The sequence below is a fragment of the Ammospiza caudacuta genome, chromosome 20, assembly GCF_027887145.1.
Source record: "Ammospiza caudacuta isolate bAmmCau1 chromosome 20, bAmmCau1.pri, whole genome shotgun sequence".
Taxonomy (NCBI): domain Eukaryota; kingdom Metazoa; phylum Chordata; class Aves; order Passeriformes; family Passerellidae; genus Ammospiza; species Ammospiza caudacuta.
This window is the reverse complement of record NC_080612.1, coordinates 9,413,564-9,436,289: the sequence shown is the minus strand read 5'-3', so window position 1 is coordinate 9,436,289 and position 22,726 is coordinate 9,413,564. Positions and strand designations below refer to the sequence as shown.

The 22,726-nt window shown below is 40.9% G+C and overlaps 1 protein-coding gene across 1 annotated transcript; it reads right to left on the bottom strand.

Annotated features, from left to right (window-relative positions):
* Positions 1-3,396: 3,396 nt before the first annotated feature.
* On the bottom strand, positions 3,397-22,726 carry TRPV3 (transient receptor potential cation channel subfamily V member 3). Its single transcript, XM_058817575.1, has 18 exons — positions 22,661-22,726; positions 18,722-18,844; positions 16,149-16,253; positions 14,511-14,597; positions 13,323-13,480; positions 12,390-12,566; positions 12,069-12,209; positions 11,613-11,893; positions 10,812-10,988; positions 10,156-10,314; positions 9,622-9,723; positions 8,973-9,046; positions 8,214-8,379; positions 7,672-7,738; positions 7,060-7,331; positions 6,544-6,656; positions 5,890-5,960; positions 3,397-5,429 (listed from the first exon to the last, which is right to left on the bottom strand). Exons 2-18 carry the CDS (start codon positions 18,838-18,840, stop codon positions 5,332-5,334), a joined length of 2,367 nt encoding a protein of 788 aa, XP_058673558.1. The 5' UTR covers positions 18,841-18,844; positions 22,661-22,726; the 3' UTR covers positions 3,397-5,331.

Sequence of the window (22,726 nt, the reverse complement as noted above, 5' to 3'; positions counted from 1 at the left end):
GGAAATGTGGGCAGGGCTAAACCCAAATAAGGAAATATGGGTGGGTCTAAAACCCAAGTAAGGGAATGTGGGCATGGCTAAACCTAAATAAGGAAATGTGGGAGGGGTTTAAAACAAATAAGGAAATGTGGGCAGGGCTAAACCCAAATAAGGAAATGTGGGTATGTCTAAAACCCAAATAAGGGCATGTGGGCATGTCCAAAACCCAAATAAGGGCATGTGGGCATGGCTAAACCCAAATAAGGAAATGTGGGATGAGCTAAACCCAAATAAGGGCATGTGAGCTTGTCTAAAACCCAAATAAGGGCATGTGGGCAGGGCTAAACCCAAATAAGGAAATATGGGAAGGGCTAAACCCAAATAAGGAAATGTGGGTATGTCTAAAACCCATATAAGGGCATGTGGGCATGTCCAAAACCCAAAAAAGGGCATGTGGGCAGGGCTAAACCCAAATAAGGAAATGTGGGATGGGCTAAACCCAAATAAGGGCATGTGGGCATGGCTAAACCTAAATAAGGAAATGTGGGTGGGCTAAACCCAAATAAGGAAATGTGGGTGGGCCTAAAACCCAAATAAGGAAATGTGGGCAGGGCAAAACCCAAATAAGGAAATGTGGGCAGGGCAAACCCAAATAAGGAAATGTGGGTATGTCTAAAACCCAAATAAGGGCATGTGGGCATGTCTAAAACCCAAATAAGGGCATGTGGGCATGGCTAAACCCAGATAAGGAAATGTCGGATGAGCTAAACCCAAAAAAGGGCATTTGAGCTTGTCTAAAACCTAAATAAGGGCATGTGGGCAGGGCTAAACCCAAATAAGGGAATGTGGGTGGGCCTAAACCCAAATAAGATAATGTGGGCAGGGGTAAACCCAAATAAGGAAATGTGGGCAGGGCTAAACCCAAATAAGGTGATGTGGGTGGGACTAAACCCAAATAAGGGAATGTGGGCATGGCTAAACCTAAATAAGGAAATGTGGGAGGGGCTTAAAACAAATAAGGAAATGTGGGCAGGGCTAAACCCAAATAAGGCAATGTGAGTATGTCTAAAACCCAAATAAGGGCATGTGGGCATGTTCAAAACCCAAATAAGGGCATGGGGGCATGGCTAAACCCAAATAAGGAAATGTGGGATGGGCTAAACCCAAATAAGGGCATGTGAGCTTGTCTAAAACCCAAATAAGGGCATGTGGGCAGGGCTAAACCCAAATAATGAAATGTGGGTGGGCCTAAAACCCAAATAAGGGAATGTGGGTGGGGCTAAACCTAAATAAGGGAATGTGGGAGGGGCTTAAAACAAATAAGGAAATGTGGGCAGGGCTAAACCCAAATAAGGAAATGTGGGATGGGCTAAACCCAAATAAGGGCATGTGGGCAGGGCTAAACCCAAATAAGGAAATGTGGGTGGGCCTAAAACCCAAATAAGGGAATGTGGGCATGGCTAAACCCAAATAAGGAAATGTGGGATGGGCTAAACCCAAATAAGGGCATGTGAGCTTGTCTAAAACCCAAATAAGGGCATGTGGGCAGGGCTAAACCCAAATAAGGAAATGTGGGATGGGCTAAACCTAAATAAGGAAATGTGGGTGGGCCTAAAACCCAAATAAGGTTATGTGGGTGGGGCTAAACCCAAATAAGGGAATGTGGGCAGGACTAAAACCTAAATAAGGGAATGTGGGATGGGCTAAACCCAAATAAGGGCATGTGGGCATGGCTAAACCTAAATAAGGAAATGTGGGTGGGCTAAACCCAAATAAGGAAATGTGGGTGGGCCTAAAACCCAAATAAGGAAATGTGGGCAGGGCAAAACCCAAATAAGGAAATGTGGGCAGGGCAAACCCAAATAAGGAAATGTGGGTATGTCTAACACCCAAATAAGGGCATGTGGGCATGTCTAAAACCCAAATAAGGGCATGTGGGCATGGCTAAACCCAGATAAGGAAATGTCGGATGAGCTAAACCCAAAAAAGGGCATTTGAGCTTGTCTAAAACCTAAATAAGGGCATGTGGGCAGGGCTAAACCCAAATAAGGGAATGTGGGTGGGCCTAAACCCAAATAAGATAATGTGGGCAGGGGTAAACCCAAATAAGGAAATGTGGGCAGGGCTAAACCCAAATAAGGAAATATGGGTGGGTCTAAAACCCAAGTAAGGGAATGTGGGCATGGCTAAACCTAAATAAGGAAATGTGGGAGGGGCTTAAAACAAATAAGGAAATGTGGGCAGGGCTAAACCCAAATAAGGCAATGTGAGTATGTCTAAAACCCAAATAAGGGCATGTGGGCATGTTCAAAACCCAAATAAGGGCATGGGGGCATGGCTAAACCCAAATAAGGAAATGTGGGATGGGCTAAACCCAAATAAGGGCATGTGTGCTTGTCTAAAACCCAAATAAGGGCATGTGGGCAGGGCTAAACCCAAATAAGGAAATGTGGGTGGGCCTAAAACCCAAATAAGGGAATGTGGGTGGGGCTAAACCTAAATAAGGGAATGTGGGAGGGGCTTAAAACAAATAAGGAAATGTGGGAAGGGCTAAACCCAAATAAGGGCATGTGGGCATGTCCAAAACCCAAAAAAGGGCATGTGGGCATGGCTAAACCCAAATAAGGAAATGTGGGATGGGCTAAACCCAAATAAGGGCATGTGGGCAGGGCTAAACCCAAATAAGGAAATGTGGGTGGGCCTAAAACCCAAATAAGGGAATGTGGGCATGGCTAAACCTAAATAAGGAAATGTGGGATGGGCTAAACCCAAATAAGGGCATGTGAGCTTGTCTAAAACCCAAATAAGGGCATGTGGGCAGGGCTAAACCCAAATAAGGAAATGTGGGATGGGCTAAACCTAAATAAGGAAATGTGGGTGGGCCTAAAACCCAAATAAGGTTATGTGGGTGGGGCTAAACCCAAATAAGGGAATGTGGGCAGGACTAAAACCTAAATAAGGGAATGTGGGAGGGGCCAAACACAAATAAGGAAATGTGGGCAGGACTAAACCCAAATAAGGAAATGTGGGCCAGGCTAAACCCAAATAAGGAAATGTGGTGGGGCTAAACCCAAATAAGGAAATGTGGGCATGGCTAAAACCTAAATAAGGGAATGTGGGAGGGGCCAAACAAATAAGGAAATGTGGGCAGGGCTAAACCCAAATAAGGAAATGTGGGCAGAGCTAAACCCAAATAAGGAAATCCAAATAAGGAAATGTGGGCAGGGCTAAACCCAAATAAGGAAATGTGGGCAGGGCTATTTTTCCTTGCCTTTTTACAACTCCTATGGCAATAAAATAAAAAAAAAAAAACCAAAGGACAATGTTGACTGACATGTTTTATTTCCTTAACTTAAATAAACATGGTATAAAAAGCATAAAATTACCTGCTCTAGTCGTTATTCAGAGTATCTGGAGACAGCACGTGGTTAGTGTGAGGTGGCCAAGCTCTGTGGCCACACAAGGAGGGATTTCCTCAGTGAGAGTTTTTTAGGAGCAGCCCCCAGCTGGTTCCTGAGCTCACCCACAGGTTTGTGCCTGGGCAGGGGCACAGCACATTCTTGTAGGGATTTCTGTGTTTCTTGTAGGGATTTTTGTGCTTTTTTCACAGCCCAGAGTAGCCTCAGCACAGTGCAGAGGTCTCGTTGTGTTTCCAGTGGCCTCACGGCCCAGGCTGGTTCCTGAGTGTGTGTGAAGAGGTATTTTTTTTTTTCCCTTTGTACAAAACTGGCACAGAAAGGATCCAAGCAGAGCTGAGCAGTCCTGAGGCAATGTCCTTCCTTGGCAGCCTTGGTGCAAAATCAACAATCCAGGATTCCGAGACCACAGGAACTTCTCATCCTCACATCTCCTGCTGAGGAAGCCAAGCAGTGCTGGGGTGTGACGAGGTCTGTGGGTACACAAACGTCCTTCCCTCCAATTCCTGTGCCCAGAACACAGCCCAAGGCTCCTGTGGATCCCCTCCATCCCTGCAGGCTAGGCTGGAATCTCAGGGCACGATGTCTGTCAGGGGCAGGCTGGGCAGCAGGACCCACTCTTACCATCCCTGTAAATATTTTGCATTTTCCTTCCCACTGCAGGCTTCCCTCATGCTCTCTTCTGTCTTAAGAAAGTCTTTTGGATCATTTTGCCCACAGCTGCAAAATCCAATGCAATTCTTATTATCATTCAAACACAGAACTGAGTTCCCCTGAGTCTCACCTAAAATAGCACCTTTAAAACAGGCACCACATGAATAATTCTGATGAAAAGCCATGACACTGGAGACACATGTTAATTGAAATTTAAAAGCACACAGAACAAATGTTTCTCCTTAAATATACACACATAAAATAGAAAACTAAAAACATAAATAATAAAATTCATAATACTATGAATTATATTGTTAGAAAACTAATAATATAATTCATAGTACTTGGTCATCACAGGTAATTAAATAAAAGCAACAGAAATGCATTACAGAGTCCTCTGAATAAAAAATAAAGTCTGGAATTGCATTGCACTGAACTAATTTTGTTCACCTGGGGAAGAAATTGACTTCTGATTTTTCTGAAGTGGTTAAATGCAAAAATTAATTCAGAAGAACTTCCAGTGTGGTAACTCGTTATGTAGGAAGATGCAACAGCATGGAAGGGTCAAGGAGGAAAAGTAGTGTTGTGACTGGAGCAAATCCTCCATCAGGAATTCTATTTCTGCCCTGTTATTTCATGGGGAGGCACAGACACACAATAATAAATAAACAGCAATAAACTCCAGTTACACCCTGGGGACTGCACAGAGGAAAACAGATCAGGCAAAGCCACTGGGATCTGATTTTCCAACTCATGGGCCCAAGCCCCCAGTAACACTGACAGTCAATGCAAAAGCTGCAAATGTACCCAGAACCTTGTGACTTCAAAATGACATACTTCATTTAGTCATCTTCAGAACTGAAATGCTTTGCTTTGCTCCACAACAAGAACTTTTTTGTTTCAGTGCACAAAATGAGTTTCTCATGAGTTAGGCATTCCAAAAAGCAGCAGATTGGGATCACGATGACCTTAATTTTCCACAAAAAGAAGAAATATCTCACATTTGACCTTTTTTTATCCAGTTAAACATCTCAGGCCAAGTTTGAGGAGCATCAGGCAAACTTGGACAGCAACAGTTTGAGAGGCTCAGAACTGACCCAGTGAAAAAAATCCCATTTATTTCAGCTCAGCTGCTCTGAATAAATGGGTGCAAGTCATCAGACTGTGTGACTGAAAGTTTGTGTTCCAGCTGGCTACAGCTGTCCAGAACAGACACAAAGCTTTCAGATCCACTGCTGATGCTTTTAACCTTCAGAAGAGCCACACGTCAAGCCCAGTACAACTAAACAGAGGTTTCAGGCAAATCATCCATTTCTTCAAACGTATTCAGGGTGTTTTTGCTATTAGTTCTTGAATTATCGTCTTGAATTTTGCTTGGATCTGCAAAAAAATGCATTGTAAACAGGATATGGTAGAAACTGTATAGGCAAGATCAGAGTTTTGCACCTTTTTTTTTTTTTTTTTGTTAAAAACATGTATTTATTTAAACAGCAAGCTCTCAGTTTGCTACCATATCTTCTACAGAAATTTTTCACCTCAGAGGGAGAAAAATTTCTCCATTTCTCCAGGACACTCCTGCTCTGGCAGCAGATGGATGTCTTGGATTTCCTGGCCAACATTTATCTCATACACTATATATGTTACAAAACTTGCTTGTCATCAACCCTCTCTCCAAGTCTTTAAAAGTAATTTAACACCACTGCCATATTAACCATTAGTTTCTCTAGTAGTAATGTGTAGTTTAATATAAGAGTTTATGTTTTGAAAGATATAAAACTGTATCAAAAAGCATTTCTAAGAAAATATTCTGCAAATAGAGTGTCATAAAATTCCACTGTACCTGTTGGCCCTGGATCTTCATTAATAAATGAAACATGGGTTTTCCACTCGGTCCATTTCACTTCATTAATCCTGTTTACATTTACATAAATTGTGTTATCAGCATGAATTATCCCCCAGCTACATCCCTGACCTTCCCCCTTGATTCCTTCCTGGGATTGCCATACTTGACCACCTGCTTTGCTGGCACTAAAGCCTGAATGTCTTTTGCACTATATGAAGGTGAGAATAATATCAAGACTACTTCATAATTTCACACATTGTTAGTACAGCCTTGAAATATTGAAGTATTTTTCATTAAACAGCACAGTTCTTTAATATGGTAATCATCAATTACCAATCAACTTAACTGTGATTGCTTTTAAGCTGACATTCAAAGGAGATTATGATAAAGTGACATTTACTGCAAACAGATTTGATGCTTCTACAGTCAAAACATATGAAGATGAAAATCTTTTCTCATCAAAAGATTGCCTACATAAAAATTTATACATTTTCCCTATTTAAACAACTGGCTACAACTGGAAAAAATTGTATTTTTCTGCATAATTTTAGAGATAATAGAAATGTTTTAAAGAGGGTTTTGAGGAGAAATAACCTTGAAGCAGCATAAAGAGAGCAGAATTGATAGCACATGATTCCAGCTTTGCTTTACCTTAAACACACCCTGGTGTCATTTTCAGCCACTTTACACCGTTCTCCCAGCTGGAATTTTTTCCTCAGGCATTTTGGTAAGAATTTTTCAAATTCCAAAATAGTCCTGGCTCTCTATTGGCAGTAAATAGTAAAATGAGAATGGTTAGCTGTGGTCTGATTTCACAGCATGCAGTTTTCAGTTTTTAACAGGTCAAGAGCCAGCACCAAAACCAGCAAATCACTGCTAATTTGTGCAAACAGGGATTCAGATTCCTCGAAAAATAGTGAAACACATCTTCCAGGGGATATATGGTGATATATCCAGGGGAATGCAAGTCATGACTGCATGGGTTGGAAATCCAAGCCATGATACCATCTTTAAGATTGTTAATCCAAAGTTCCTACAATTCTCTAATACTGGATTTATTTATGTCTGTTATTCATGCAAAACCAAATGAGGATTATCTTTAACACTTAACCTTCTGTGTCAGCATGAAGGTTTTAGCCCAAGCACCTCCCAAATTCCCAAACAAACCTGGAGTTTCCAGATGTGCTCACTCTCCTTAGAAATATCCTCCACAGTCTCTCCCATTAGTGCAATCAGCATGTTCAAGAGAAGAACAAAAGTCAGCACAACGAAAGTGATGAGGAGCAGGAGGAACAGGACAGGGTACTTGGAGTTCTGCTGGATCTCCAGGTCACCCAGCCCCAGGGTGAGCTTGAACAGATCCATCAGGACAGGCCCCAGGCTGCTGTTGGAGTGGCACTCCCCACCCTCCTGGCACGTCTCAATCAGGGCAGCCAGAGCTGGGAAGGAAGCAGAAGGAAGTTTCAGTCACAATCATTCTTTAGGAATACAGAATCATTCTTTAGGAATACAGGGATTTCATCCCAAAGAATTCAAACTGCAGATGAGAGCCAGAGCTGCCCAGCCACACAGAGCAGCCAGGTGACAGCTCCAGGAGACAGAGCCCACATCCAAATGAGATTCCAGGGATTTGAGACCAAGGCAAATCTATTCACACCTAAACTTAACATCCAGAAAAAAACCCACCATGAGCTCTCATGCAAACAGGGTTCTTATTCATAATAATGCTAAAATTTTTACCCACACAGAGCATCAATGCTTTTCTCCAGTAATATTTACCTACGCCAAATCCCAGCAGAAACACGATGTACACCACCAAAAACTTGATCACATCTTGCAGGATAACCTGAAAATGGAATGGAACAGTTGACAGAAATTAAAATTCAGAACTAGCTTTGTGCTTTTGAATTCTACAGGGACACAGGTGAGGCACACACTGAAGCACAGACTGCTCTCCTTGAGCAAACAAACCCAAAGGTCTGATTTTTTATCTCAAGCCTGCTGTGCTCTCTGAGAGTGACTAATTCTGTACAATACAGACATTGCAGATTATGATGCTATTAAATTGCAGAACTACATTAGCTGGAAAAAACACAAGCTACTCATATAATTAATGTAATAAAAATGTCAATATTAAAGTACAAACTAGTTCCTGCTGTTGAAGAAGAACAAATATTGTGTTCTGCTGAAGTAATGCATAAAAACTGGAAATAAGGAATTAAAAAACAAACTATAAAATACATATAATTGGTAAATATACTTGATTTAGATTGTAGAACAATGGAGTATCATCAGATAGGTAAAAGAAAAGAAAAACTTGCCTTTTGAATCATCACACTGTAAATGCCCATGGACTGGAAACCTCTGGTGAAATAGAGCATATTGGCCCAGCCAAGGGCCATTGCCAAAACAAGACACACCAGGTGTTCTTTGTAGGAAAACAAGTACAAAAAGACAGAGAAGATCACAAGCAAAGCTTGTATAAAACTGTTAAAAAACAAACATATACGTAAAAGAGAAATTACTAGCACAAAACCAACAACAGAATGGCAAAATATGAAAACAAGATTTCTCTGCTCTTTAGGCTTAATTTGTAATTTCATGCTGCTTTTTTATTCTCCCTATGAAATTGGCATTATAGTTTAATGATAAAATAGGTCAGTGCAAGCAGTATATTAACATATAAGGATTATATTTATTTAATTTAATTTAGGTAAACTATTCTCCCCAAAAGAGCTGCTCAATGCAGATCATGCTGACAGAATTGTAAGAATCCTTACAATATCTTAGAAGCCATTTAATTGTAGCTTTAGCTTAATGAATTGATAGAATTATTAGAGATTTTCCACTGGCAGGTGGGAAAAATCCACTCCAGCTACATCAACCCTGGCATTGTTACTGACAGTGTAGCCAAGAGTTTGTGTTAGGGAATAGCTGCAGGCAAACTTATATCCATCCCTCTAAAACTGATAATTTTGAGGAGAAAAAGTGAATATCTGCTACAGGAGCACATTCTCTGTGACCATGAGATAGAGAATTTTATATACAGTAGAAAAAAAATATATATATGTCAGACTTACAATGCAAAGTGGAACCAGGCATCAGAGAGAATAGACTGCAGGTCTGAGGGCCTGAGCAGGAAGATGGCCACACTCTGTGCAGGCAGAAACAGAAAATGCAGGCATGGTGAAGAGAAAACAGACCTCAACTTCTGTTTTTCAAAATAATTTAACTGGTGTTCTTAACTAACCCACCTACTGATAAGATGTGGTAACTTCTAGAATTAATTTTTTACAGGGCTCTGTAAATTCTGTAATTTATATTACAGATATTTTTAATATCTGTAAATTCAAAGGTTAAAAGTCTGTCATCTCTGGCACAATTTAAGTTACTGTTTTTAATTACTTACATAGCAAAGTTATACCATGGGATTTCTCTTTCATTACAACTTGCAATTCGTTTTTCCTTAAAGCAAATAATTTGACAAAACTGATATTTATACAAATATCAGATCAGTTTGAAAAGCAAATATCCTTATATTTATTTCAAAATTGTAATCAACTGTATAACCAGGGTCATTCTGAATAAGTGATTGTGTCAATGATTTGAAAGCTATACATATCAAAGACATTGCATGTGTATTGTCAATATCAGCAGCAGCATATTCATAAATTTAGAGAAGTTCTTTACAAATCAGGTGTATATTTGTTACCAAAAAAAAAATCTTACCTCTTTTATGGCTAAAAATATTGCTCCTAACATAACCATCACCTGTCCTGACAGCTGCAGCCACCCCACTCCTCGGGTCAGAGCCAGTGGATAAGGAGGAGCCTGCAAAGCAAATCCAGAAGGAAAATCTCAGTTCCATCCCTGAAGGGTGAAAGGCAAAGCAGCAGAAACCCTCCCACCTGTAACTCTCTGGGTTCTCAATTTCTTCCCTTCCAGGGAGAAATTTCTTGATGTATTTACACAATCAACCCCCTAAAAGTGATGTTTGAAATATCAGAAATTTCTTTCTTAAAAAAACCCCAAATACTCTCTTCCCACCTTCAGAAATTTCACAGTATTTTTATCATTTATTTGTATTTTAAGTCACTTCCACACAATGCAAATCTGATGCTCCCACACAGATGTGGGGATGTGGTCTCTCTATATCTAGATATTCCAATATCTGGCCTTGTTTTAGCATTTTAAACACAATTCAGGGAATGCTGTTGCCTTTTAAGTCAGTAAAATTTAGTGAGGTTCAGCTGCTGTACTCACTTCATTTTCATTAGGCCTGTGGTAGGAAACCAATGTTAATGTCACATTGTACAGGAAATAAAAGCAGCAGGACATGAAGAACATGTGCCTTGCAAACTTCTTCCATTTCATCCTCAGCAGTGAGTTCAGAGGCTCCAAAGTCAGCATCTCGTGACGATTCTGAGGAGAAAAAAAATAAATAAAAAAGTTAAATATTTCAACTCACTGCCTGTAAGGAAACTGATTTTTAGGTGTGAATTTTGTGTATTTCATTCCATGCTATCCTTGCTGTTCTAGAAACACCTCTGTGCTCAGGGATGGACCAGATCTCCCTGGGATGGAAAAGACTGTCCCAAAATAACTAACCTGTGTTGCAGGAGCTGAATGCAGATTTGCTTACAGCTGACATTATGCAGCAGCATAAAATTTATCTTGCTCCTGATAGAATAACTGAGAACCAAAAATTACTGTTCACAAGTAATTCAGTTGTTTGCAAGGCTGACAGTTCTAATATGGGGATAGTGCTAGTGAAAAAATTATATTTAAAAAATTATAATAGTTTATTATTAGTCATTATATTATAGTATTTTTATATATTTAATAATTTTATTATAATAATGGTTCTCTTATCTTTTAATAATATAAATTTATATTTTAAATAAGAATAGGCACCTTACCCCAATATTTGTGTTATAGACAATGATTTCCAGCACTGAGTTGTCAGCAGTGGTGTCCAGCTCTGTCAGGTCATACAGAGAAGACTGAACAGGACCATAAGCCCAGTCTGTGAATTTTCTGGACAGGCTCCTGTTTGGCTTCTCTCTGATCTCTCTGCTCAGGATGTACTTCAGAATCTAAAACATGAACAAATGATTTGTCAGCAGCTGTGCTGTTCAGGGAAAGGAGAAACACAGGAATACACTTGCCCAAACTTCCACCTTTTATCTGTAACAATTTGTACAGCTGCTCAATTTAATGTATTTGTAATTTTGTTATTCAGTGAGGGGTGCTGGAGGTGAAAAACCTCCAAGAAGTAAGTTCAGTGTTTTTAATGCCTTCTGATTTTCTGTCAGAGATATTTTTCTAAAGGATGAAAGCACAATTTTCCATGTGTTCATTTATGCCTTCCTTGAACTTAATTACTTTCTAAATCATTCCATTGCCAATTCTTTACACTGCAGTTGATTTATGCAAACCAAACTCTACAGCAATACAACAGAGCAGTTCTAGTGAGATTTCTGAAATTGTTTGGTGGTAAATGCAGAATTTCTCTACAACAGAAGGTTGGATCTAAACAGCTTGTGTGGTTTGTACAGAGGGAGGGAGTTACAGAGAAACCTGGAAGCATTAAAACAACACTGCAATGGAAATATTTGTGTTTTAAACAAAATTAGCTCAGTAATACTGATACAAACCAGCCTGGAAAGAGATGTGTCAGAGCACAAGTTTCTCTTGGATGCCGCTGAAATCACACCCACCTCTAATTTCCCAGTTTTTGCAGCTAATTGCAGCGGTGTCAAACCCTCCTTATTCTTGGTTTTTTCCAGGTTTCTGTCTTTGCTTTTCAGCAGGATCATGTCATACATTCTCATCACAAAGTCATTCTGTGTTTTGGAGTCCTCTGCCACGGTCACTAATGCATGGAGGATGTTGTTTCCTCTGGAATCCTGAGAGGAAATGTTGGTCCTGGCATTGTCCATTAACAGCTCAATTATGTCTGGCTGGTTGGTACATGCTGCCAAAGCCAGTGCAGTCTCACCTGCAGCACCACAAAATGCAACAAGTGGTCATGGTTCATTTCATGAGAACAGAAAATATTGTGTTAACCCTCTTAATATATTGATTATATTGATTGCACTGGATTAAGCTCTTGTTTTATGGAGGTTTTGGGTATTCCTTCTTAACTTTTCCAGAAATATCTCATTTCCACTTACCAAAATAAAAGCCTTCATGCTTGTGTTTGGGATTAAAGAAAATACCCTGGGCACGAGCATTGACATCAGCTCCTTTCTCTATGAGGCTCTGGGTGATTTCATACTGTCTCCTCTCAATGGCAATGTTTAGAGCTGTCTGGCCTGGAAAAGCAGACACAGAATTTAGAGTTGAGTCTCTCAAGCACACTCTGAAGCATTAATGATATTTCACAAAAGATGGCATCAATGATACTGAATAAAAGTTGATTCTAGGATTTAAACCATTATTATTTTATAGAGGTCATGTATAACCATATACCTGAAACTATCAGATGCCAATACCTTTATATGCCTCTTCTGTGTATGCTGCATTGATAAATCTCTCCAAAATGCCATTTTCCTCTGCAAAGGACAGGAGCATGTTCACTATCTCATTTGTGTTCTGGTTGATGTTCAGCAGAGCTTTCATCAGACAAGTTTTGCCAGTGTCTGAAGCTGTGAACTTCTTCATCAGGTAATCTACAAGAGTGAATTTTGAGATTAAATCCTTTTAATTTATTAAACTTCTGTTCATTAGGGGTGAAACCTGAGTGATATAGATGGACACAAACCATTTCCCAAACCAGTACTCCATCCTGTTCATTCTTGAGCACCAAGGCAACCTTGATGTTCCTGTTGGACATCCTGGTGCCAAAACTCCCAAATTCACAGGGAAAGAAAGATAATTCCAAGGGAAATAAAGACCATTCATAGGGAAATAAGGATCATTCCCAGGTTTAGGCAGATCTGGCAGCCCCCGCCCCCCGATGCCTTGTGAAGGCTGACCTAGAAAAGGATCTCTTGAATGGACACACATTGGGCAGCACAAGAGGCCAGCCAGGGCTGCACCCAAGATGAACCAAAATGAACACAAAATGAACCCAAGATGAACCAAAATGGTCCCAAAATGCATGACTGCTCATGGGGTCTCTCACTTTTGTAAGTTCTGTGCCATTTGCATCTTGGAGTTAATTGTTCAATTCCAGCTTTAGCCCATGCAGTCCATCCTTCTTGTTTTTCTCTCTCCAGCCCACGGTGTTTGTGCTCTTGGGCTGAGATTTGGATCATTTGTCCTTGGTCCCCAGCTAGAGAAGGAATTGTTTTGTCCCCCTACTCTGTGAAAAGAGGTCACCATCCCCTAACACAAAGCTCAGAACTACAAACTAAAGCAGCAGAGAATCTAAAAAACACAAAATCTCCCAGCTGAGGCATCAGCCAGGTGCCTGCAGGGCTCACCTGGCACGGGCAGGGAGGTGCAGGCCCCCGAGCGCTCCCTGAGCTCGGCCAGCAGCCGCTGCAGCTCCTCCACGTTCCCCTCGGACACTGCCCGGAACAGGTTCCTCTTCAGCTTCTTCCTGGCACTCCTCAGCTCAGGCCCTTGGCATGTGGGAGCACTGGATTGTAAGAAATCATCATGAAATTGCTGGTGTGATTTATGCTGGTGTATTTTATTTTTTTAAGAAGAGTAAAACCAAATACAATTGTTGGCCCTAGACTGGACGAACTTGCCCTGCTGCCATGGATAGCTCAGAACAATTCTCCCATTGATTTTCTGCAGCTAAGTGGGCTTTTGAGAGGCTGCTTCATCGTAAACAGCTCATTTTTCAAGTATTTTGTGGGTTTTACTCAGTTTATCCATTCTTCTGGAATACAGGCTAAGGAACACTTCTTTGCTCTGCCACACTGACTGCAATGCTGAGGTTACGTGATGCTGCTCTCACAGCAGAACAGGGTTCTTAACCTCACATCTTACACCATTTTCTGATCATCCTTATTCATGAAACAGCTGCTGCAACTTATCCTGGTTTATTTTATTTTTAAGAAGAGTAAATCCAAATATAATTGTTGACCCCAGACTGGATGAACTTGCCCAGCTGCCATGGATAGCTCAGAACACTTCTCCCATTGCTTATCTGCAGGTAAGTGGGCTTTTGAGAGGCTGCTTTATTATAAACAGCACATTTTCCAAGTATTTTGTGTTTTATTCAGTTTATCCTTTCTTCTAGAATAAATGCTAAGGAGCACTTTGCTCTGCCACACTGACTGCAATGCTGACGTTACCTGGGGCTGCTCTCACAGCAGAACAGAGTTCTTTACTTCACATCTTACACCACTTTCTGATCATCCTTTACTCTGGAAAAAGAATGATTTCATATTTCCCCCAGGCAGAAATACTCCATGCCTGGTTGTGGTGTGTGGGCCCTGTGTTGCCATCTAAAAAATACCCATTTTATATAAGGAATCCTCACACTACATATGAAAATTGAGTGATTAGAGTTGTTTATTTTGACATTTCATTATTGAATGATCAGAAAGGCATGTACAAACATGATCTTTTTTTTTTTAAACTGGCAGGAAAAATAGGTAAAATCTACCCTACCACAGATTGACTCAGTGCTGAGAAATATTTGTGTCTCCACTCACCCACAGCTGTCCACGTTGGGGCTGTATTCAGTGGCATCATCCTGAAGAGACTGGGGGGAATCCATGTCTTCCCCATTTGCAGATGCACTGTAGAGAAAGAAAAGCAAATGTGCCAAGGTATTAGCAGGTATTTTGGCAAATTGCACAAAGAACCAGTCAATGGCAGGTTAGAGTATCTGCACTAGAGCTTAAATTAGTCAAATTTGACATTGGCCTTTTAATTCTATCATTTTATCTCCCACATGGATTTTAAAGTGAGTGATAAAAATGAAGAGACTCACAGGATTTTATTATATTTTTAAAAAAGACCACATTAGGAAAGCAATCTGCTTTGTGTTTTATTATTTCACTACAGATCCTGAAAACCGTGGGAACTTTTTTCTTTTTTTTCTTTTTAATGATCACTGCTTTTTATGCTTCACCCTGAATGCTTGAAGCTTGCATTCTCCCTTTTCACATGCTTAATTTGTCATCTGGCACAAAACAAGTGCTAAATCAGTAGCAGTGAGGGGGTTGCAAGCCCACAATGAAAGATTTACCTAAAGATTTACTACACAGAACACTGGAGGCAATTCAGGAGTGTTTTGTGGCTGACTTGAATGAAAGAAATTGAGGACTGGGCCCTAAATAGATGTGTAGGTGATATATTTAAAGGATTTTCAATGGCATTGATATTTTGTAATTGCTGTACATAATTTCCACACGGTCCTAAAAGCAGATCTGACTCAGAAAAATTAAGATAAATGAGTTTCTTACTTGTAGTTTTGTTTCTCTGAGGTTCAGATTGGATGAACTATCTCAGGTTAATAATTTAGGGAACCTGAGCTATTAATTATTGGCAAAACAGATGCATGGACAGCACTGCTGTGCAGGTATTCCCTTGTCTTTGAAATAAATCTGGGAACTCTGAGTCCATTCTCATTCCATCTGTCTCCTCTGCAGAAAGCTGAGTAATGTGGTGACAAAGCACATGTGCAGGTCACTTCCTGAATGACAGGGGGAAATTTGGACACCTCTCCTCTGACACCAAAATCAGCCTGTCAGCCAATTCCTAAAAGCTGACCAGGCATCCTCAGCCACAAAAACCTTTGGCCATTCTGGGCCTGTGCCTGATTTATGACATATTTCACTTATTCATAATTATTGGTTGTTAGCACCTCACACATTTTTTAAAATTAAATGTATTCATCCCAGTCATAATTTTTCTCAATTCATTCAGCATAAATGGCTGCTTTAAATATTTCAGATTCAGCATTTCCACGTTTGATTGTTAATGAGCAATAGAGGGAAGACGTCAGCAGCCAGCTGGGAACAGCTAAATTAGGCTGTGGTCTTCACACTGCAGAAAACACCCAATGAGAGCATGGAGTTTGTTCTAATAAGACGCTAAGATTAAAAAAAAAAAAAAAAAGATTTTAAATTTATTCAGATCTGAGGTCTGATTTATTCCATAGAAATGACAGCAGGAGATAAAACCAAAGATAAATCTCCAGTGAAGTTCTGTCTTTGAAGTGACCAAAAGCTGTAAAAAGTCATGTGAAATCCTGGCAGTGTGGCCCAAGGAGAATTAAAGGGAAGGTGCTGAAAGAAAATAGATTTATTTGCAGCAGGAGCATTGCTTGTGCATTTGGAACTTACCAGGGGCGAATATTGGAATCCATGGGTTTGGAAAACACAGGGGGAGAGGTGTTATGGGGACTGGCATTGCTTTCAAAACCATCAATCTCCAGGAAAAAGTGGGAACTGTTGAAGACAGTGCATTTAAAGAAATATCAGTGATAAAAGGCAAGCCCAACCTCAAACCAAGAAAAGAACTACCAAGGGCAAGCTTGATCATTTATCTCTCCTGTCATTAAAGCTGAGCTGGAGCTGAGGCTTATCTGCTTTCCCTGAGGGGACCCAGCCTGTGCCCAGCTCTGCCAGGCTGGCAGATGGGCAAAATTCCCAAGGTATTTTTGGAACACATGGCATCAGATCCTGACATGTGTGAGCAGCAATCTCTAAACCAGCCTTGCACCCAGTTCCTGTCACTGCCCAGCCACACAAAAATGGTTTCAAAAATGGTTTTTTTTAAATCCCAGTCCCTGCTCTTCCAGCCAGGAGCCATCAGGATGGATCATTTCAAACAGTGATAGTGATTAAATCAGAAAGTTTGAAAGGTCACACGTTGAGTGACATCAGGCATTTCCACCAGCCAGGTCTGAATGTGTCCCCTTGCCTGCAGAACGTTTAATTGCTTTCTCTATAAATAATTACATAAATATTGATAGGGAAAAGAAATAAAATTTGGAACAACACAGACAAAGTGATACAAAAAGAAAGATTTCACCTTTTAAAAGCCTGCAGAGTTGAGAGGCAAAAATCAATGGCTTGGTTTTAGTGGATCTCAGTAAAACATTGCTACAGCTCCCACAGACTGAGGAGTTTCACAAACTGCATTACAGCTCTAAAATATTGCAGTAGTCACCTGGAAAACCTTTCCAATTCACCTAATATTTATGGGTTTGTCCATAGGGCATGTCTTATCTAACTGCACTTCCAACAAGATGTTTTGGGGAAGATGAAGTAGTTGCATTGATGGGAAAATGCAAAAAAAAAAAAATCTTATTTAAAATGGCATTATTAGGACACCAGTGAACAACCTGCTGATATTTGCTAAAACCAGCAGTATCTGTTAGTTCCAAATAACAGTATCTGTTAGTTCCAAATAACAGTATCTGTTAGTTCCAAATAACAGTATCTGTTAGTTCCAAATAACAGTATCTGTTAGTTCACCTCCTTCTCCAATGGCTCCATGATCCAGGTGTTAATTCTGGCACCCAACATCTGTGCAGCAGCTGGCAAGGGCACCCTGCTCTTGGGGCTGACAGATGTCACCTCTCCTGCCTTGGGGCTTACCTGGGCATGTCATGGGAGGGAAATGACACCCCAAAGCAGGGTGCCATCAAATAGCCCTGTGCTGACGTGGCTCTGCCCACAGCCATCAGCAGCCCTGGCAGCCTCCTCCCCACCCTCCCCTCGCATTTCCTGTGCTCAGTTCCAGCCCCAGAACACCCCAATTCCAGGGGATTCCAGCAGGGATTGCCACTGTCTGTCGGAAAGTGAATATTGAGAGTGAGAAATGCCACCCTGGGAGTGCAGCAGCTCTGCTGGGGCAGGGGAAGGAGAGTTTTAAAGGAACGGCGTTGGAACATTTAATTAATAGGATATGTTAAAGCCCTCATTAAAATCCACGTGATGTGGGTGCTGTGTGTTGCAGGAATGCTGCCAGCCACACCCTGAGCTCTGGTTTGAGAGGTGGGAAAAACCCCAGGGTTCCTGCTCCTGAGGCCATGAGGAGTGAGAGATTGGGGCTCAGTGATTGAGGGCTTGGCTTTGGCAGGGTTCCTATAACTCCACAATCTGCCAGGGAATTGCCCCTTTTTGAAGTGCTGGGTGGATCATGAGCTGTTCAGACACTTTGTCTCCCCCCATATGCCACCAAAGAGCTCCTCTACTTGAATTTAATGGCAAAAAGAGAAATTGGACCACCCAGTCCGGGGATCTCAAATAACTAATGGCACCAGTCCTGTGAAAAGTGATTCCTCTGATTATTGAGAATTATAAATGACAGAACAGCCACAATTGGCCAGGCCTTCAGAGTTTCAGAAATTGCCATAATAACCAGTAATTATTCAGAATGAAAAGTTTATGAATAAAAATTCATCCTCACTCTACAGTAACTTAGTTGACTCCATAGTATCAGGCAGGAATTACAGCTCGTATTTCCCCATTCATATTAAATACAAACCCTCGATCCCTTTATTAATTCTCTAATATCAATTATGAATGAAAGTGAATATTTTATAAAACAGCAAAAAAGTCTCATTAACCAGACTAATGAAAAAGAGAGTGAATTTAGGTTCCTGTTTGTGATAGAATTTTTCAATCCTGCTCTCCCTGCCCTCTGTCTCTCCATAGCCTCACATGGAAATGTGACAGATTAAGTTTGAAATGCTCTCTTTTTTCAGGCCAGCATCTCTTAGATAAAACCTGGTGTATTCTTCCATGTGATCTCTTAGAAAGATCACTTTATACCAAACATTAACCATCATTAAATCAGATTCTTGTGAGGTTACACAGCACAAAGGTGTTGGTGGTATTTCAGTGCAAAAGTTCCCCAAAGGAGATAAACAGGGAATTTTAATGGTTCAGACTGAGCTGAGTCCTACCTTTTCTTGGTGGGAGTGCCTTCAGTCACCTTTTTCTCTTGCTGGTTTGCAGGGGGATTTCCAGGTGGGTTTGTTTTCTTGCCCATTAGTGGAAGAATTTCGTTGTTATCTTTAATCATGTTTCTGCAGTAGAGAAACATCAGTTACTTGACTCCTGTTCCTTTGAAGGAAGTGTGGTGACAAAATTACCTGTTTACAGTTTCTTCACATGTAAACACAAAAATATTGACGTATTCATTCTTTTTTCCCCCAAGTTTCTCATTTTTCAGCTGTTAAGGACACACCTCCACCATTTCATGTGTCAAATCTGGAGGGTTCCACACATGACTCATTAAATTTCAGTCTATGACAAGTGCCATTAAAAGTGGTATCGGGACAACCATAAATTCAAGCTTGTGCCTAAATTAAACTGAAAGGAGCCTGTCAGTCCCAGTGACAGTGTGTGTTATTTAGAGAAAAAAAAGATTACTTTTATAAGTAGCCTTAAAATTGGGCATCTTTTCAGTTATCTGAACAGTCTGCTCTTGATCAAGATAAATTCAGAAAAGTGGTAAATCCCAGGAAGATCTGTGCAACAGCAAATAGATAAAGGAAGGTTCCAGATGTGAAAAGAACAAAGAAAAATCCCTGAAAGTTTTTACTGCATTGGAACAGTAGAAGTAGCAGATTGAAAATGATGCCCAAGGTGAGCTTAGCTAAATTATCACATGGATAACATCCAGGATTTGTGTCCTGGTGATTTCCCAACATTTCCTCAGGAAAAAGAAAAAATCCCCTTGATTCTGCTGGAGGGAATGACCACCAGCACATGACACAAAAGGATCTTGATGCAGTTACCTGCCTAGGAACACCCACAGCATGAATTCTGTAAGGAATCATGAATAACTATCTCCCTGTTTCTCAATCTACTACTCAAGGGCATCATTTTAAATGGCCCAGGATAATTTGAAAGCAAGAAGGTGAATTCAGGATACATTAAAATTCACTGAAGGTACACCCAGGAAGATTTATGAGGTCAGGGATCCATTCCCAAGGAAATCAGGGGAGTGGCCTCCATACCCAAGGACAAATGGTAAAAATAATTTGCCTGTAAAGTTTGAACCGCACATTTTCCCCCCTCCTACTCCACTTTCCTTGATGTGACAAATGTACACACACAAATTTTCTGCTCCTGTCACAGTGCTGTCACTGTGCCTTAGCACCAGGATCCCTTCATTCTGGGAGTATCAAGATACAGAAAGCAGATTGTTCAGAGTGTTTGAAAAGACATGACACCTGGTGTGAGAGAGGAGCCAAGAATATCAAATACACTGGTATTGGAGTGAAAGTCTATTAATGCATAAACAACAAATGTTTAATTATGGCAATTTTCAATCCCAAGTACAGAGAGCTGAGAATTTACAGGGTCCAAACACTCCTAAGTGCAGCTGTAATCTCTTGGCACTCTGTGGAAGAAGAACTTGAAATATTGGAAAGGACTCCTTACCTTGCAAAGGCTGGCTGAAGAAACAGGCATGAAAATAAATTTTTATTGTGTTTTCTCCCATTGGCAGGTGTGTTCACACTAGGAAACATTCCTAGCTTGGCTGAGTTCCCTAAGAATTCATCTCACAGCTTTCATAGAAATAATTTTTAAAGGGAAAAATATTTTTACTTGCATACTTGCACAGCTTCTAGTAAATGCAGAGAAGAGCTGAGTTTGGAGATGACACAGGGGAGGTGGGAAGAGGGAGTTTGTCTGTGCCACTGGAAATGCCACTCACGTAGTCCCCAGGACATGTAGTGTCACTGAACACACTGATAAACATTGAGTCTAAACACAGCTAAAACAAATGACTGCTGTCCTGCTTAGTTCATAAATAATTCTGCTATTTACTTCTTACAAGTACTTAAAGAATACAAAGCAGAGTGAGGGAAAAACACCTCCCATCCCAAGGAAGAGGCAAATGGGATTCTTGGCATAAATCAAATATAAGGGGATGATGGTGGGGATGGACAATAAATAGCCTAACAAAATAAGTGACTTTAAAGGAGGAGAATAGTTGGGAACAGATTTTAAAAGTCCAAAAGCCAACAAAACGAGTTGCCAATTTGAGAAGGGCTCAGCTGGGTGGGGTGTGAAGTCAGAGGGGTGAGAGAGCAGAATGAAGAGCTGCAGGAATAAAGATTAAATTCCTAAATTCCTCCTGTTTGTGAGTGATGCTGGAGCTGCTCAGAGATGGCAACACCTCCCTGCAAGGGCAGCAGCTCCAAGCCCCATTTGCAGTTGGTTTTCAGCACAGAGATTTTAGCTGTGACTCGAGAACAGGCTGCACCTCTGAGGAGAGGTGGGAAATAACCAAACTTAGCCCTGGAGTTGTGTTGGATGGTGAAGGACTGCTGAAGCACCAGTGAGGTAAGGAAGCAGTTTGGGAAGGAAAAAGAGGACAGATTTCCTTAAGTACAGAGGGACTACACTTTCAAAAGCACAGAGATGTGACTGTATCCCAGCCAAAAAGTCTATTTAAAATGAGATTTTAATCAGCCTGCCAAGTAAACAACTGCAGGCACCAGAGCAGAAGTACCTTGCTACAGTGCTGAGGCAGCGTCTGCCTCAATTTTAATCACAATTAATTGTGTGCTGAGATGAAAACTAAGCTGGGCTCTCAGCAGCAGCTTCCAGGGCACTATCATTTTCTGGAATCTCTGACAGAAAGAGAAAAATAGTGCAGCAGCCTGAAAAGTGTCAGATCTAAGCAGTGTAGCTTATGTAACCTGATACAGAGTGTTGTCTTTGGTTGTAACTATTTTCTACTCCCATTATCTCCTTAATTGTCACTTCCAGGCCACCAGAGAAGTGGTTTATTTGAAGTGGCCAGCAAGACAAAACCCTGCATTCATTTGTAGTATCAAGAATTACTTTGAAAGGATCTGAGGAGTTGGTGTCTGACCTCCAGTGTGCTGGGGGTAAGAAAAGGGAATTTATCAGTGATGGCGAATGGCATTCTGCCATTACTACACATTATCACAGACGCACCTTCTGCTTACCTGGAACAAGAAAAATCACAAATATCTGTATCTTTATAGCTCAGTAACAGTTCATAGGACGTGGCTAAAGAGAGAATCCTACAAATCAGATTAAACACTCAGCTGTGATGTGGCACAAAGGTCTCCCCTTCCCTGGGGGCAGAGGAGGGGAAGTGACTCCCAAGAGCTGTTTCATTCACAGGCTGCTCAGAACAGACCATGGCACTACAAACTAATTCCCACTGGCCCATAAAAAATAAATCTCCTCCCTGAGGGGAAAGCTGATAAAACTTCATTCTGACTTTTCTGCATTATTTATGATCAATCATATCAGCAGAAAGTTATACTTGGTAGGAAGAGCTTCATCTTCCTGTAAGATTTTTAAACTTTTGAGGGTCATTCATAGACTTCAGGTGATACCAAGAAAGCTCTTCTTGGTGAGAAATTTTCACTTTCCTATGAAGGCTCTTCCTAACAGAAATTTAAAAAAAAACTCTAAAAAGCAACATTTTTTCCCCTGAGGAAAAATGATTTGAGATTATTTACCTGCCTATTTCTAATTGAAAAAAAAAGGGGGAGGTTTTTAGTTGAAATAACTTATGCTATACCTTATATTTGACTTTCAGTGGTCACTACAGTAGCTGAAACTTTTGGTGAAAGATGATGAATGTATTAAAGTCCTGATATTACATTTTGGATCCCCTTGGCACAGGACTTAGGAAGTGCCACAGTGTTCCAGGCTGACAAACACAAATTAAATCAGGCCTGTCCTTCCTCACTCCTGAATGCCCAAGGAAACAGCCCGGCTCAGGAGAGCCATTTACAGACTAGAAGAACAGAAAGAAGCACAACAGGAACACATTGTCAGTGTGAAGGATGGGTTCCACCTCTGTCTCTGGAAGATTTCACCCCAAACACCCCCAGAGCACTCACCCTGCTCACAGCACCTCCATGTCGGCGTGGACGGATCTGGGCCGTGAAAACCAAAGCAAGGCCCCG

What these genes read in the sequence shown, in the direction of transcription:
- TRPV3 (XM_058817575.1), bottom strand. Translation starts at nt 18,840, where the DNA reads ATGATTAAAGATAACAACGAAATTCTTCCACTAATGGGCAAGAAAACA. An exon ending in GGCACTCCCACCAAGAAAAG is followed by an intron (nt 16,254 to 18,721) that starts GTAGGACTCAGC and finishes TGTCTTCAACAG; the next exon opens with TTCCCACTTTTTCCTGGAGA. An exon ending in TCTGCTGGGATTTGGCGTAG is followed by an intron (nt 7,332 to 7,671) that starts GTAAATATTACT and finishes CTTCCTTCCCAG; the next exon opens with CTCTGGCTGCCCTGATTGAG.